This window comes from Bombina bombina, chromosome 5 (assembly GCF_027579735.1).
Source record: "Bombina bombina isolate aBomBom1 chromosome 5, aBomBom1.pri, whole genome shotgun sequence".
Lineage (NCBI taxonomy): Eukaryota > Metazoa > Chordata > Amphibia > Anura > Bombinatoridae > Bombina > Bombina bombina.
Genome location: NC_069503.1, coordinates 276,158,033 through 276,176,283, shown reverse-complemented (window position 1 = coordinate 276,176,283; position 18,251 = coordinate 276,158,033). Strand labels below are relative to the sequence as shown.

Below are 18,251 nucleotides of genomic sequence, written 5' to 3'. Positions count from 1 at the left end.
ACTGTCCCTTTAAGTGTTATATAGAGACAATGACTCTGTTTATGTGTGTCACACACCGCTGAGCACAAGGACTGCAATTTCTTCCCATTCTAAATGAAAAATAAAAGGCCCCATAGAGTGATTAATCACATAACAAAAATTTCACGCAGAGCTGTAATTCACATAATTGGTGGCTATCTGTGTATGCCACTCATAATTGGCTCACCTGCCATGTGATGCACCTTATAGTGGGGCTTTAGTTAGGTGTTTAGGTAATTAACCCATAGTTTGCAGGGGACAATATTATTAAAACACAACAGAATGTCTCTTTAAGTAGAAATTAGCAGCCAAACATAAAAGGATTTTTTTTAAATAATAACCTCCTCTCTGACAAGCAGAATAGCATTAATCAATTGAAAAGCCAAATTTTAGTGCTGAAAAAGTAAAAAAATAAGAGCCAATTTGGTTTAAGAATAGAATTAGCAGTTATAAAACAACTTATAAATGGTAAAACCGGTGTGTTGACTTTTCCATAACCTCGTATAATGATGGTACTTCAGCATGATGTAAGTGACAATAATCATTACTAAATCATTACTAAAATATCACAAGTTGCCCATAACTCTTAATGAGACTGGGACCCATATGTTGTCCTGAAGGACAACAGATCTTCATGCCCCAAATGGCTGGAGATTAATCTATTAATCAATTAGACTGTAGTAGTTTCTTGCCATCTAATGCATACATATTTGTATTAGTGTGATTTATTTTTAATAACCTTAAACCAGAGAGACTGATAATTCCCATAAGGGATGAAATATGTTATCACTTAAGATAATTTGACCCATTAACTTCTATATACTTTAGGCATTATTCTACAACATTTCTAACAGCTGTTTGTCAAAGAAAAACAAAAACACACACATTTGTCTGTCTGTCATGTGACTTTTAATCTATATGTCTATACAAACATCAAGATATTTTTTCTGTCATTTATTTAGTTTATTTCCATCTAAAATGATTAAAGAGACAAAATTAAACTTTAATTAAACCTTGTTACATATATGGTTGCAACAACTGCTGACATATAGTGCTCGAGACACACACACAAACACATCTGTCTTTTTATCTGTCCAATGTCCATCTGTCTTTCTAGCTGCCCGTCTGTACACACATTCATATTGTTAGTAAGTTTTATTCACTGTCATTTATTAGTTTATTTCTAACTTAAATGGTTAAAGGGACAAAATTAAACTTTTATTAAACTATTTGATGACTCTTGTAATAGTTAGTTCTCCCTACCACATTATTATGGTTTTGTTCTATATCAATACTATAGAGATACTCCACTGCAATAATTAGTTGCATTGATATCCAGAGATATTTTTGCAGTTATTATATAGTGTCCAGTATATTATGAGGTTCAAAATTGTCCATTTCCATTTCACTTTTTCTCATTTTCCAATGAAGAGGCTTTTACTTAATATAGGAGGTTTAGATCAAAAGGAGGTATACACACTTAAAGTGATTGTAAACTTTAATGAATTAAAGCCCAGTATCAATCAATAATTTTAAAAACAGGGGGCCTTTTAATTCATTAAAGTTTACAAAGACGCTTATTTTTTAAAATACTTACCTTTGCGTTATGGTAAATATAACGCTGATCCTCCGCCCGCATCTCCTGCTTTCTTTAGCATATTGATGACAAATCTGGCTTCCTCCAATCGTTGCGTGCCCCACAACCTGGATACCAAAGGGGGCACACAACGGTTGGAGGAAGCCGGATTCGTCATCGATGTGCTAAAGCCTAGGAGGAGCATTAGGTTAATGTAAGGGGGGTGTGATACAGCCTAGGAGGAGCATTAGGTTAATTGAAGGGAGGTGTGATGCAGCCTAGGAGGAGCATTAGGTTAATTGAAGGGAGGTGTGATGCAGCCTAGGAGGAGCATTAGGTTAATTGAAGGGGGGTGTGATACAGCCTAGGAGGAGCATTAGGTTAATTGAAAGCAATTTGTTTTCATATTTGATAGTAAAATAAATTTCTAGCTATGTAAAAAAAAAAAAAAAAATCCTAAAACAAATGTGGTATGTTCATTCCATTTTTGACTCATGTCTGAACCACATGTTTGTGTTTCAACAAACAGCACATTTTGATTAGTAAAGTTTACAGCCAAAAAAAAGTAATCCAACAGAATCTTAGTTTTGGCCAATAAAATTTGATATTTTTTTATTATTCTCATTTTAAATTGCAGAACACTAAACAGTACATTTGGTGCCAGGAACTGAATTCTTACTGCCAACTCTAAATATAACAATGTACACTCTAACCTTGAGAAGCATGATAGAATATGAATGGAATCCTTCCTCTTGACTTGTTTGTTTTCAACTTCAATTTACAAGTTTGTATTTGTAAAGAAATGATTGTGGGAGACTGGAATATCTAGTGATCAACATTAAACTCTTCTGTTTGCTAAAATCGATTTTGAAACTTTTTAAAAGTTTATGTTCATTTGCTTTGGGTCCAAAGTAAGGGATACATCTACCATTCAGTCCATTTAAAGAGACAGTCTAGTCAAAATTAAACTTTCATGATTCAGATAGAACATGCAATTTTAAACAACTTTCCAATTTACTATTTGTATTCTTTGTTTAAAGCTAAACCTAGGTAACCTTGAAGGCCGCCTCTTCTCTCAGTGCATTTTGATAGTTTTTTACAGTTAGACAGTTCATTTGTGTTATATAGATAATATTGTGCTCACTCCCGCTAAGTATATGAGTCAGCACTGATTGGCTAAAATGCAAGTCTGTCAAAAGAACTGAGATAAGGGGGCAGTCTGCAGAGGCTTAGATACAAGGTAATCACAGAGGTGCAAAGTGTATTAATATAACTGTGTTGGTTAGGCAAAATTGGGGAATGGGTAAAAAAAAGTATTATCTATCTTTTTAAACAATAACAATTATGGAGTAGACTTTCCCCTTAAGCACTGATTGATGCAGATGTGACCCTTTAAATGATAAGTTGCCGATCACTGATTTAACCGAATATGCAAAGGACGTAGAAGATTAAGCACGGTCTTTGGTGAAAGTTTGCATTTTTAAGTGATTAGCAGTCAATAATGTATATGTTCGATAGATTGTTTCCTCTAACATCTCACTCATCACATACAGCTAGTTCTTAGCTCCATGCAGAATTCCCATGGTGGCCATCATAGGTTTTCCCTACAGCACCAGTGTATTGGAAAAAAGCCTGAGTGATCTTTAAATATTGCAAGAAGGGCAGGATAAATCGCTAGAATCACACACTTATTTAGGTATGATATACTGATTATATAAAAGGGCCATTATATTGCAAAATGACACATTTTAATTAGATATCATTTTAGCACTACCAACCCTACAAGTTTATGTACTTAACCCCCAGGAAAGGTGTCTGTGGTCATTTTTGTTCAGGACTAGTAGTTCACTGTGGCTCCCAAGTGATACTTTAAGTATATGTGTAACCCCTTTACAGGGGTTAAACACATAATTTGCTGACTCACTAGTGCTTACATTACATGCTCTTAACAAATAAGAGTATGTAAATATTGCACTACAATAGCCTTTTACAAGATATTTAAAGATTTAGATAATGAGATGATTTGCTAATTAGATGATTAGATAATTAACAATTAAGAGATACTTAGCTTTAGTGATAAATAATCAATGTAAACATTACAATAGATCATGACTTTCTAGAATGTAGGTGAATCCAGGCACAACCCATTTACTGGCATGAAGTCTTCTGGACATAGGCACATAACAGGTATTATTAAATGTCTCAAAGTGAGTGCAGCGTAAAAGCTGTCAATATACATATGTGCTAATAATGTAATGTTTAAGCTCTTCAAGATTGTATTGTGAAGTCTCTGTTCATTTTTACTGCTATTTTATCACTAGGTATAATAGTCACATACAGCATATCCTTTTGCTAAAGTATTTAGTTCACAGGATAGTTTTTACAAATAAATTATAAAGAGGTGAGATATATATATACACACACAGTATATACAATGCTGCTCCACTGCTAAAATTCACATGGAACAATGTAAATATTTTTCACTCGCATGTTCTGGTTTTATTTTATTAAATCACTGTGCTGTTGGCTGTTATAAATTATAGGCTGTCTTGATTAGAGGCGTCCTCTTCAGATTCTCATTTTCAGATCTGGGGTAATTTTCTGTAATGTTTCTCTTGTGTACTAAATAGATATTTTTCAGTTTTTGATATTTTCTTGTCAATTAAAAAAAAAAAGCAAAATATTTAAAATCTCTTAACTTTAAAGGAACATTAAACACTTTGAAGTTGTAATATAACATGTTTGATTATATGTAGTAAATAAAAATATTTGCACTATGATTTCATTGCCCCTCCCACTTTCCCTGTAATTTAATTCTGAAAATTGTGGGTTTCCGAAATGAAAAGTATAGACTCCAGACTTTACAGTGCTATATTCCACCCAGCGATCGGTTTCAGACTCTAATGATTAATTTATAGCTGTTTCTAATTGGCCTTAGCAGAGACGGAAACCTAGGTTACAACATGGCAGAGCCAGTTGTTTTATGGACACTAAAACTTTACTCTTATTTTTCCAGTTTTTAATTAACTAAAAAAAAAAATACATCTGCATATTATTTTCAGGACAATCTTTGTTTTGAATACATCATTCTATCTAGATTTTATTTAGGGTCAGATTACAAGTAGAGCGCTAAATATCGTTTTCAATAATGCAATATTTGTGCTCCACTGTGTAATACCAGCGCACACTAATGTGCACTGGTACTACAAATTAACAGCAATGCAAGCATGATCTTGCGTTCGCATTGCTGGTAAGCATTGCGCTTACGAGAGTGTGCTTCCATAGGCTCCTATGGGAGCCTCGTTCTGATGTCGTCTAAGACGGCATCAGAACCTAAGTGCAGCGAAGCGGGCAAGTAGCGCAGCAAACTTGAATATATATTTATATGTATATACATATATATATGTATGTGTTAATATGTGTATATACACATATATACAGTACATATAAATGTATGTGTTAATAAGCATATACATACCGTATATATTTACTGGGAATACACAGTTTCCATAGACCACAATGTAAAGGCACTTTTCAGTTCCGTTTGTTTTCAAACACCCCACTCCCACCAACTTTAAACCTCAAAAACGGCCTATTACAGCTTGTAATGGCTGGTTAATTAATTATCGCGTGCCTGCAAACTAACAAATTTGCCCATATGCAGGCTCTCAATAATTTAGCGCTCCACTTGTAATCCAGCCCTTAGTGTTTAATACTCCCTTTAAGAGCCATTAGAGCAGGTATAAAAAAACACAAGGGCTTTGGCCCCAGCATAATATTAGTGATTAGTTTGCACATGCATGGCGCGTAATGCTTAAATCAACATCCGTTCATTCTCTGAGTTTGCTACCAAACGTGTAAAAACTATTAAACGTTAAATTAATTTTAAAGGTACATAAACGTCAAATAGGTCTAGAAACATTTGTAAAATGCTTGTTTGCAAAAATAGTTGTGAGATAAGTTATCACACTTTTTTTTAAAAAACATATTGTTCATGCAGCTGTAGCATACGCAGATAACAAATGAGCGCTAAGAGCATGTGCACATGACTTCCTGCATATTACATGGGAGCCGCATTCCTGAGAACAAATTTATCACAAAATGTGCAATAACTCTTTCCAGAAGCATTTGTACAAATGAAAATGTATTGTAAAAATCCTTGTCAAATTCGAAATGACATGCAATGCATTTTCAATTTGACTTGTGTGTTTCTTTAAAAAAAAAAATGAACACCAGTAAAAAAGAGTGTTTTCATGCATGCTTTTCTTTAAAACATTATAGCAAAGTAAATGTACTAGTTTATGTCATGTGTTAAACATTTAATTTTATTAGTGGAACAGCTGACTACCAAATAAATGTGTTTGCTCTTTCACCTCAAATGGAGCTACACAATTTATTTTGGGGCAGGTTACAGTCATTTATAATGCATGCCTTCTTGTTTTTATTGACTATATTAATAAAGGGATGTAAGAAAATTGTTGTTTCTTACTTAGGCATCATGGTGTGTCTCTCCTCACATGCTCAGTGCACGGTGTGCTTCTCTGGAAAAGAAGGAATTTCATAGACAGATAAACAAGAACAGCTTTTCTATTTATGATTGCCGTGAGGTCATTAGCTTTGACTTCTGAGAGAGGGAACATATGATTGGCTGAAACATGTGGGAACCTAACGTTTATTCACTACACTAATAGTGAAAGAATGGGATGTCTGCTTTTTATTAAAACCTGCAATACATCACAATTGGACTGAGCTTTTGACCATATGGCTTCGTTTACAATGACATCTGCAAAGTGTATATGAAGAAAAGTTAAAGACTTGTCTCTTATGGCAGAGTGAGTACACATGTTAGCCAGGTCAAAGCACCATGTGCCAACTCATGAATAATACTGAACACTGATGCTCCAAGGAACAATATTGTCTTCTCATGCTAAAAATACCCAACAGGTTGGGTCATAGGTAAAAATAAATATCCATTTAGAGTAGATTCAGTCATTTTATTCTGCTGCTAGCATTCATTATCAGTTCATTGATATTTCATGGTGCTCTGTGCCAAATTTGCTTTTAAAAGCAGGGAAACATTATAGAGTTTAGCTAATGTCTTTTCTCCCATTTAATGTGTCATTTTAATGATATGCCAGGTAAATTTAAGTTTGTCATTTTTACTTAATTCAGTAATCATAGTATTGGTGAATATTACTAGACATAACTTTTAATTCATGGACATAAATGGATGAGTAAAAAACAATTCAATAAAAATATCTTAATTGATACTTAATCAGAACTTGTTTTGTAGTTGTAGAAAGGATGTAATGCTGTTACCAGAAGCAAATTTGCATTGCAGACAAAATGGTACAGCACAAAGCATTTTTCTTTTGTGATTCAGATAGAGCATGCAATTTTAATCAACTTTCTAATTTACTCCTATTATCAATTTTTCTTCCTTCTCTTGCTATCCTTATTTGAAAATGAAGGCATCTAAGCAATTTTTTGGTTCAGACCCTGGCCAGCACTTGTTTATTGGTCGGTTAAATTAATCCACCAATCAGCAAGAACAACCCTGGTTGTTCACCAAAAATGGGCCGACATCTAAACTTACATTCTTGCTTTTCAAATAAAGATACCAAGAGAATGAAGAAAATTTGATAATAGGAGTAAATTAGAAAGTTGCTTAAAATTGCTTGCTCTATCTGAATCACGAAATAAAAAATTTGGGTTCAGTGTCCCTTTAATGAAAATATAAAACTGTCTGTTTCGTTGTTGTAATAAAAAAGCACTGAGCAATGGGTTATACTTAATATAAATAATTACAATATGTAATATTATTTAATTTTAAATTATTTTACCTTTTATTTTTTAACTTCATCTGTGCATTGTCTGTTACTTCCTGTCACAGCCCCACAAGTGGCCTTTGGTTTCTTCTGGAAGGCAAAGGAGGAGTTTACCTTTTAATTGGTTGCTAAGAGACACATGCACTAGCTTTCACTGTGCTCCAGCAACAGGCATTTTCTTGCCCATGTCCAGTAGAGGACTTTTGCTGAAAGAATAAAAGAAACAAAAAACTTAAATGAACAGTATAGTCAAAATTAAACTTTCATGATTTAGACAAAGCATGCAATTGCAACAATTGCCCAATTTACTTTTATGGTCTAAGTAGCTTCCTTCTATTTGTATCCTTTGTTGCCAAAATAACAAGAGTTTACATTAACCCCTTCCCGCCTGGACTTATTTGTCTGCATCGGAACAAAGTTCAGATGCAATCAAATAAGTAAAAATTGAACAATTTAAATCATGATGAGATCATTCATGCAATCGCGTAATGTAAATAATGGGATCTGTCGGGTGGGAGTGCCTATGATGCTAGGCACACACTCCAGCCTGTGATCCTATTTAGAAAGCTGCAGAGGCTTCCCGATAGCCAAACGGCTAGGACGTCCCATGCCGTCCTGAGGGTGCTAAAGCCCAGCACAATTAGGACAGCATGGAACGTCCTAATTAATTAATAAGTTAGGGATTAAGCAATGATACATTTTTATTGGACTAACTTTACTATACATTTACAAATAGACAGGCTTTCGAAAGTTTCCTCTCATCGTCAGGTTTGAAGCACAGGATGGTTAAAAGAACAGAAAGTTTTACAGAGGTCTGAGTAAAGGGAGAGGAGGGGGTGTCGTAAAATCATGAGGAGGTCTGAGGTGAAATGTGTAAAGGGGCTGACAATAGCCAGTGTAAGAAAACAGACAGGGGAGAGATATAACTATACATAGAGGTATAGTGACATAAAGTTATACTGTATTTCTACATGGCATCAAGATGTATAAATGTGTATTTATGTCATTTGTTGTCCTGAGACTGGGTGCAATATCAACAAAAAATGGAAGTCCACACAAAAATTCAATTTAATAAAAGAAGTGCTTATTATGAATTTTCAGTCATATTACGCAGTGTTCAGCTTATCAAGCTGGGCTGTTAAACTATAATGTGTTACTTACTTCGGAACACTGCAGATGTGACAAGTATTCCAGATGTTGTCTCCTTCAACCTATCTAGCAATCAATCTAGTCTGCCTCCCTTAGCAATCTAATAATTAACAGTTGGTATAACAGGCGTGTCTACATGTTATGTCGATCATATGACCTAGCAATTGTTAGTCTAACTTAACAAGCTTTGTCACAACAAAATGAATCACAGTGAGCTTCTCAAAATAAAATGAAACATATCCTGATTCTCTTACAGACACAGCTCACAACAATACCCCACATTGGAATTCAAGCAGCTTCTCCTTCTAGATAAAAATGCTGAACAAGGCAGTGATAGTGAAATATAAGTGTAATTTGACTTCTTAAAGGCATTTCCATTAAAGGCATATATGTGCTAAATATGTATGTATAATGAATTTATGTATGCATACTGAATTCTACGTATCTATACTGTGTATATGTATATTGATTAATTATTTGTGTATGGAATCATGAAACGTTTACCATCCCTTACATGTATACAGGGAGGGAATATAAAAGTATCATACATACGGCTCCATGTACACATAAATGTCCGTAAACATGCTTGTGAGTTTACTCAGAAATCAGAAGCATTTATCTGTACTTATCTATGTGTACCTGGAGCCTTCTGTATGGCACTTTCATATTCCCTTCCTGTATACAACACATGTTTATACATCTTGATGGCGTATATATAACTTTATGTCAATATACCTCTATCTGTAGTTATATCTCTCCCCTGTCTGGAATCACCAAAAAATGTTTTGTGCTTCATATACTTTTAAAGATTTATATACAGCAATTAATCAATTCTCTTCCAAAAACAAACATTGTCCTTTGGTATATTCTGAATGGTGTAATTGGTATGGCAGGGTGGGTTCCACCTGTTTTGTTGATCAGCTCATTATACTTGTCACATTTCTTGACAATTTATAATAATATCTGTCTACTGTACAGGGAGTGTATTGCACCTCAGATTCAGACGTTCAATCATAATTTTTACAGACGTTAGATATATTGTGTCAGTGAAAATCTGATTTCTTGTAATTGCATAAGAACTGACTATTTAAAAAAAAGTGTGCAGAAAGTCCAAAAACGTACAGCATCATAAGGGTCAATACAGGGCCACCATCAAGGGGTGAAAGGGGTCACTGGCTGCGGTTACATAGGTTCTGTTTCAGCCCCCTTTTTCCTTAACTTGCCTGGAGTCTGGGACATTTTTTTTTTTTTAAATTGAGGAAGAGCAAGATAGCTCTATTACAGGGGGCCCAGTCCCCAGAGCCCACCAACACAAGGGTTTTTTCATAGTGTCTTGGGGACCTGGGACCCTTTTTTATTACAGCAGAGTGTGGTGGGGGATGGGCCTGGCAGCACTGTGTCCTTTAAACTAGTACTTTTTTTTTTCTCAGGAGCCCAAGCACAATTGCCACTCCAAAAACTATGCTTGTCCCCTTATTTTTGGGGTCTCAGACCCCTGAGTATTATATTCTTCCATGCCTCCTCACCACCACGGTAAAATATGCTAGTGTCACTCTAACAGTAGTGCTTGTGGGTGAAGGATTGGATACGATAGGATTGGACACTGAACCCAAAAAAAATTTCTATCGTGATTCAGATAGAGCATGCAATTTTAAGCAACTTTCTAATTTACTCCTATTAAATAATGCCTGATTGTAACTCTATGCAATCAGGTCAAGCAGCCTAACACATCATGTGGGTCTTAGTTGGCTGAGCAAACAGAGCAGGGATGTTGTGATGGTTAAGGTTAGTGTCAGTGGTTATGTTATATGTTTATCTTACACTGATTCAAGCTGCATATGTTCCCATAGTGCTGCCTCTTTCTGGGTCCCGCAGCACAATAGCCTGGCCTACGCACTTATAGGCTTCACAAGGACCTAATAATTTGGAACATCAATAATCTGTAAATTGTTAGCAGATCCCTCACTGATGTAATAAAGAGGAACACGGCACTGCATGTTCTTGTTCCCCCTTAGTATAAACTTAATATTCTAATAGTTTTCATGGCAATTCATGTGTTTAAAGTGAAGGTCAATTTTCAAGTGAAAGTGCCCGGTTTTTAAAAAAACTATTAAAAACAAGGGCACTTTCATTCATGAAAATTGACATTTCAGCCGTTTTTTACAAATATACTTACCTTTTCTTCTTGAAGCCGCTCCAGTGCTTCACCAGCCCATCGCAAGCCTCTTTATACGTTAGCAATGACGATTCCGTCATCCTCCAATCACGGCTTCCCCCCCCCCCCCCCCGGGGTAATCATTGCCTGAGGCAACGCTGTGATTGGAGGAAGCCGGTTTCATCATTGCTGGGTAAGTAAGCCAGGAAGAAGCAGGCGGGGCATCGTTTCAGAACGGCGATCCAGCATTTCAGAAGAACAAGGTATTTTTAAAATACGGTGCTATGTCAATTTTCATGAATGAAAGTGTCCCTGTTTTTAATAGTTTTTTTAAAAAACGGCACTTTCACATGAAAATTGACCTTCACTTTAACATATAAGCTTTGATGATGCTTTTGCATTGTAAAATTTATATGAGAGGATTGACACATGTAGGAAATGATATTGTGCTGCCTCCATAAGACATAGGGGGTACTAGATGCTGGTTTGTGGCAAAATCTTCTTGTATTCTAGTATCTATATGGAATGAGTTTTTATTATTGTAGAAGACAGAGATTATCATTCACACTGTCACTTAATGATGTCTGTCGAGATAAGCTAATGTGCTGTGGGAGAATTATTTAATCTTAAATACAGCTGCCGCACACTTTATTATTTAGGGCCCATCCTGAGAAAAATATGGAAGGTGAGGTCACTTTTGAGTTTCATAGTTTGACCGGGATGAGCTAAGATTACTGTGTGTCTGTGAGTGTATCTGTGTGTGCATTTCTCTGTGTGAAAATGTAACTGTGTGTGTGAGTGTATATGTGTGTGTATGTGTGTGTGTCTGTCTGTGAGAGTGTGAGAGAGTGAGAGTGCATCTGTGTGGCTATGTTTGTGAGAGTGTATTTGTGGGTGTGTCTGTGTATGAGTGTGTTTATATGTGTGTGTCTCTGTGTATGTGTGTCTCTGTGTATGTGTGTCTCTGTGTGTGTCTGTGTGTGTCTGTGTGAGTTTCTGGTTGTATTTCTGTGTTTGTGCAAGGGGCCCAATCATTTCTAGTGGTGGCCCTTGGTCAGTGTGGTGATGTTTTAAGTGGACAGCTCTTAATCATGCATTCTACATACAGTTGTGTTGGGAGATAGTAATCCCTCTCATACTTGAATTAGAGATAGTGTATTTGCGCTGCTTATATAACCAAGCTGCTTCCTCTGAGTTGTCTCTCAACAGCTCAAAAAAGGGATTATAATGCAAAGATGAGGAAAAGCATTTCTCCTCAAAGAGGGAGCCTAAGCCTATATAAAGGAATAGTGTCTCTATAAATATCTTATGTGGGTGAATAGTTTCTGCATACGGCAGTCAAGCTTGACAAAGGCTGCTTAGACAGCTGAAACGTGTTTCTAGGATACAGCACTATTTGACCCAGACTGGACACCATCACAGGGGGAGCCGTAGAGCAGGAAGTAAGATTCAGTCAGTGAAACACTGCCACAAGAATCCACCTCCATCCTGCTCCAGAATCGGTCTGACCCAAGAAATACAGGATAATATTGAAAGAAGCAATGTCCTTTATTCTGTTGAGGACGCAAGTAAGACTGTGAAATACAGAATTTGGCTTTTGGATGCCATTTATTATTCAGTGATCTGAATTAACTGTTATTAATACCAAATACACTACAGATTTCATATTCCACCCTATTCAGGAAACCAAAGTAAAATTGGGATAACACTGCTTTACCACGTAAGAGCAGATGATTATATGCTGTCTGATTTTATGTTGTTTGATGTTTTGATCTTTTGCTATCTGCCATTTGATCTTAAGCTACAACTCTGATCATATCTTGTCATAGTCATATATGTAGCACTTTGATAGTAGGAATTTGGTACTGGATATTTCCTACTTTCTGCTTATTTGATTTTATATATACAGAGCATTTTGCACAGGAAGGTTGGCCAACCTAGAGACACTATATGTTTTTACACAAACATTTGTTTTTTATTATAATGTGTTTTAAACTGTGGAACAACATTAAATCCTATTGATTGGATTGGATTACCACTCTTTTGGTTCTTTATATATAGACTATATTTTTTGTTAACTTCTAACCAGATTGCCGTATGCAGAAACTATTCACCCACATAAGACATTTATAGAGACACTATTCCTTTATATAGGCTTAGGCTCCCTCTTTGAGGGGCGCTGCTTTTCCTCATCTTTGCATTATAATCCCTCTCATACTTGCACAGTTCAACAAGATGTGGATCTACACAAATGTTTTGAAGAAAAAAATGTGGACATAAATATTCATAAGAAGTGCTTGAGGATTATTCATGCTTATAAGGTAGTTAGGGAAATCTAATAATTCAGAGTCCATTGTTGTTTTTTTGTTCTTGTGGCAATACGTATAATTATTATTATCAGGTATTTGTAGAGCGCCAACAGATTCCGCAGCGCTGAATGGTTGCATGTAAAGCAATGTAGTCAGGCCATTTCCTTATATTTTGTAAACGTTTGTAACATAAAATACCTGCATCAACCATTAGCAAACCTGATTATTAACAAATTACATTATAATGTGCCTGCTTTGTTTTAAAGGGACAGTCTACTTGATGTTATTTATTGTTTAAAAAGATAGATACAGCCTTTACTACCCATTTCCCAGCTTTGCATAACCGTCATTGTTATATTAATGTACTTTATAATCTCTAAGATTGCCTGCTTCTAAATCCCTGCAGGCCGACTCTTATCTCAATACATTTTTTTAGCTTTTTACAATCTTGCACTAAATGTGTCATGTAGATAACATTGTGCTCACTCCCGTGGAGAATGATAATGGGTTTACAAGAACCACCACTAGTTGGCAAAAATGCAAGATTGTAAAAAGCTATATATATATTAATATAACAGGGTTGGTTATGCAAAACTGGGGAAGGGGTAATAAAGGGATTATCTATCTTTTTTTTAAAAAAAATTCAGGTAGAATGTCACTTTAACTATTTTTTTAGCAAATGAATGCACTACAAGAATGTAACTATACATGTGAATTACATTTATCATTTCATATTAAAGTACTAAGTTCTCATTTTTTATTAACAGACAACAGAGCCATTAAGGTTGCTGGAACAAAGGAAGATGTGGAATTCAAGTCAAAACAATGGTTTGGAGCAACTGTTAGAGCTCATAAAGAAAAGGTGGTGGTAAGTACAAAGGCCTGGAATTTCACAGTATGTAATATTCATAAATAGAATATTGTTAAAGGGACATGAAACACAAAATTTTTCTTTCAGGATTATAACAACTATTCCTTGATGAAGAGCATACCTAGGTAGTTAGCATGTAAGTGTGTGTGTGGGTCCATGCCGAGGACGGGTAGTGGGCATGATAATGGGTGTGTCTGGATGGTTTGTAAGTGTGCCTGGTCAGTTTGTGGGTGTGTCTGGGTGATCTATGGGCAATTCTGCAAATAGTGACATGGCTGCCTCAGAGGCGTAGTGGGGACAGTTTAGAGATGAACAAAAGTGGCTTTCATAACTATTACTGCAGAGCTAAGGAGCAGCTGGGGACCTTCCTCTGAATAACAGAAACTGTCTCTGTATGTAATGGGTGAGTTGCAGGTAGAGAGGACTTGCTGAGCAGCCCAGGATAAGCTGTGTACTGGGTTGTATGAAGAGTTGGTATCTTTGTTTTGTTGGTAAGAGAAAGAGAACCTTTATAGAAAAAGTGTAGTTTAATTATGCTTGTTTGTTTCAAAAAGCGCAGTGGGTTGATTATGCATTTTTTTTTTCCATATGGTCCTGGGATATGCAGAAATGATGAGAAGTTTATTTTTATGTTTCTACAATTACAAAGATCACTACACTTGGAGGGCGATTTATCTAGCTGAGGCGGACATGGGTGCATATACGCGCCCCTGTCCGCTGCAGCTCGCCTCTGGCGGGCTGAATTACCCTGGAGGAATTCAACATTGTACACGAGCGCTATTTTGCGCTTGCATGCAATCCTGCCTGCGAACAGCCAATCACGCGCGGGCAGGAGCTGCCAATCGAATTGAAGAGGTTAGGAAAGCAGCGGTCTGATGACCGCTACTTGTTAAATACGCATGCAGGTTCTCGTGTGAGAAGTTGAGAATCTGTAGCCATAGTGGGTCGAAAGGCTTGCAAAGCCTTTGATAATTCGACCCCTTATTCTTTGAACATTTGCATCTTTTGTTTGGAAATTTACATATCAGTAACTGCTACTTTATTTTGTTTGCAGTATAAATGGTTCTCACTTATCTGCTGTTGTTTTATTTATGTTATCATTTTAATTAAAGTGATGGTAGATCCTAGCGCTTCAAAAACACAAGGATTGACCAGTGCTATAAACAAAGTGGACCTTCAGTTATGAAGTTATAAAAAGTATGCAGAAAGTACCTTTATTTTGCCGTGACCTTAGTCCTAAACTGAGCGCCTCTGGCCGCCCACTGCAAAATTATTATTTTTTTCAAAGAGGTGATGTTTCCACCTCTCAATAGCCATGCTAATATACGGCACAGTGACGTATGGCTAGCACAGCCGTGGGAGGCCAGAGGCGCTCAGTTTAGGAGTAAGGTTGTGGCAAAATAAAGGTACTTTCTGCATACTTTTTTTTTAACTTCATGACTGAAGGTCCACTTTATTTATAGCACCGGTAAATCCTATTTACTTTCAACTTGTAATATGCGTGCTAACCCGTGCAAAAGTGCTGAACAACGTGCCACTTGTAATCTAGCCCTGTTTGATCTAAATTTCAATCACTAACTTAATAAAGAATGTTTATGCATCGATTATCTGACAGCACCTGCTTATTACTATACCACAGGGATTTATTATAATTAGGGTGACTAGGGTGTTAGTCCTTTCAAATGTGAAAGAATTGTCACTGTAAAAATGTCACCATTGTTGGTTCTTCTGAAGTAATGCCTTAGGTTTCATGAGGCTAGAATCCATAAAAAAAAGTTATAAGGGTTAAAATTACGTTGGCTAATATAAACATAGCTAATTATTTCCTCTTGCCATTATATGCATCTACATAATACATTTATTACAAAAATTAAAACCTATATATACAAATAATACTGATAAGTGATAGAATAATCATGGTGCATTTTAAATTATTAAAATACATTTAACTGAAATGGGAAAAAAATGTTTAAAGGGACATAATACTCATATGCTAAATCACTTGAAAGTGATGCAGCATAACTGTAAAATGCTGACAGGAAAATATCACCTGAGCATCTCTATGTAAAAAAGGAAGATATTTTACCTCACAACTTCCTCAGCTCACCAGAGTAATTGCTGTGTAAAAATGTATCTGTCAGTTACTGTCCAGCTGCAGGTAAAAAAAAAAAAAGAAGAAGAAATATACAGCAGCCAATCAGCATCAGCAGTGCTGAGGTCATGAACTCTTTTACTGTGATCTCATGAGATTTCACTTAACTCTCATGAGATTTCATAGTAAACTTCCTTAAACTGAATAGGGAAATAAGATGAGTGTGCACGTAGCTCGCTCCCTTGCCTGTCCTGGGACAAGCATACTGATTTGCTGCTTAAAGTCCTTTACAATGGGGTGTGAATTACTTAGGACATTTTGAGGTAAAATAACTTCCTTTTTTACATAGAGATGTTCAGGTGATACTTTCTAGTCAGCTTTTTATAGCTATGCTGCATCCTTTTCAAGTGTTTCAACATTTGGGCATTATGGCCCTTTAATGTTGGTCCGCAATGTGGTACAGACTGCTAAAGTGTAAAATAGCCATGGCAACTAAATCACTCTGATAGTGAGAATTCTGGTGTCTCTGGTACAAAGCTAAATTAATTGATGATGACTGAGACTGTGGTCTGTAACCACAGGATCCATCAGATCTCTAAGTCTCCTAACTCATAGGGTTTATTATTTAAAGCACCATACCATCTTCTGTGCATTGTCTGCATTTGTCAATGAAGATAGTGAGGTAGGGGTGAAGTTTATGTGTACAGGAGGGTTAGAAATGTAAATGCAATACATAAAGCTAATGGTTTAAACCGAGTTATGGTTGAGAATAAGCCAGGAAGAGGCATAATGTGGTGTGGGGGAAATCTGTTGAGAGGTAGACCAATCAGAAGTAGATTACTGTAGATTAATGTTCCTATAGTACTGCAATTTGTTAGTGTTTGGGGATTGATGATTTTCTTGTGAGTAGTGTAGACATTCAGAGCACCCCCCCCCCTTCTAACAAGCACTAACATATACATATTCACATCTGCATTAGCTTGGTGTAACCCACAGCCACCTGATCAACAGTAAGGAAAACCGTTAAATGAGTGGTAGCTATAATCTGCTGGGTTAAACAAAGCACAAACAAAATTGTTCAGTACCTTAAAGTCAAATTACAAAGAATAGCGTTAATATAGATTGTTAGTTTGTTGTACTGGAAAGGTGTGGCTTGTTACAGATCATAAAATGTATATCTGAAATACACTCTCACAAATAAATATCCATTGCAATATGATATGATATTCTGTATATGTGTTATGATAAAGCAATATTTATTAAATGTATTAATTTATTAAATATTTTTCTATTTGCTGTATCTTTTCATTAGGCTTGTGCTCCATTATATCACTGGAGAAGTGTTAAACCTACCCCAGAAAAGGATCCTGTTGGCACATGTTATGTTGCCATTCAGAATTTTAGTGCTTATGCCGAGTATTCTCCATGCCGTGGTCGTAAGTGAATTTGCTGTTATTGTTTTTTTTTTCCAGTGTCTTGAAAAATTTGCTGATTTGTTGTAATTAGCATATCATTAATTTAGTACATTTTATATAGCACAGCAAGGTGATATAATCAGTTGCTCAGTAATTCTATCAAAAATTATATGGTTATTACAAGTGGAACATTTTCTTCATTTTATTAGGTAGCCATATATCAGTGTACATGGGCATCCAGAGAGGGGGCAAATACGCCTCCTGGAATTTTGCACTTATATACCAAGCACAAACACCCACTTGCGTCACTTTTCTATACCAGTGAGTCCCCATTTATAAAATCATACACACATGTACATCAAACACCTCTGTCTAGCTGTACATGTTGCAACTGATATCACCCCCAAAATTTCGGTGCTCTGACAAAATGCAAAAGGACATTTGGCAGACGGACATTTGGCAGACGGACATTTGGCAGACGGACATTTGGCTGACAGACAGACAGAAAGCTAAAGAATGTTCCGATTTCGGCCGAGGGCAGATACGTTCCAGAGTGCTCTGTTCTAATCAGAGCCTCGGGCGCCGCAACTGCCTCTGGGAACCTTACCATGGGTCCCAGACCGCACGTCTTGTAATTCTCTGTCTGGGAAATTATCTATCTATCAAATCTATCTATTTATCTATCAAATCTATCTATCTATCGTATCTATCAAATGTATCTATTGCATCTATTGATCTATCTATCTATCTAATCTATGTATCTATCTATCAAATCTATCTATCTCGTGGCCAAATGTCCGTCTGCCAAATGTCCGTCGGCTAAAAGTCCGGCCACAAA

General features: G+C 36.2%; 1 protein-coding gene across 1 annotated transcript in view; it reads left to right on the top strand.

Moving 5' to 3' along the window:
* The window catches only part of ITGA8 (integrin subunit alpha 8), a 300,431-nt gene that overhangs the window by 37,412 nt on the left and 244,768 nt on the right, over positions 1–18,251 (top strand). The window contains exons 3-4 of the mRNA XM_053714013.1: positions 13,803–13,903; positions 17,311–17,434. Coding sequence (XP_053569988.1) covers positions 13,803–13,903; positions 17,311–17,434 — 225 coding nt within the window. The remainder of the gene's footprint in view (positions 1–13,802; positions 13,904–17,310; positions 17,435–18,251) is intronic.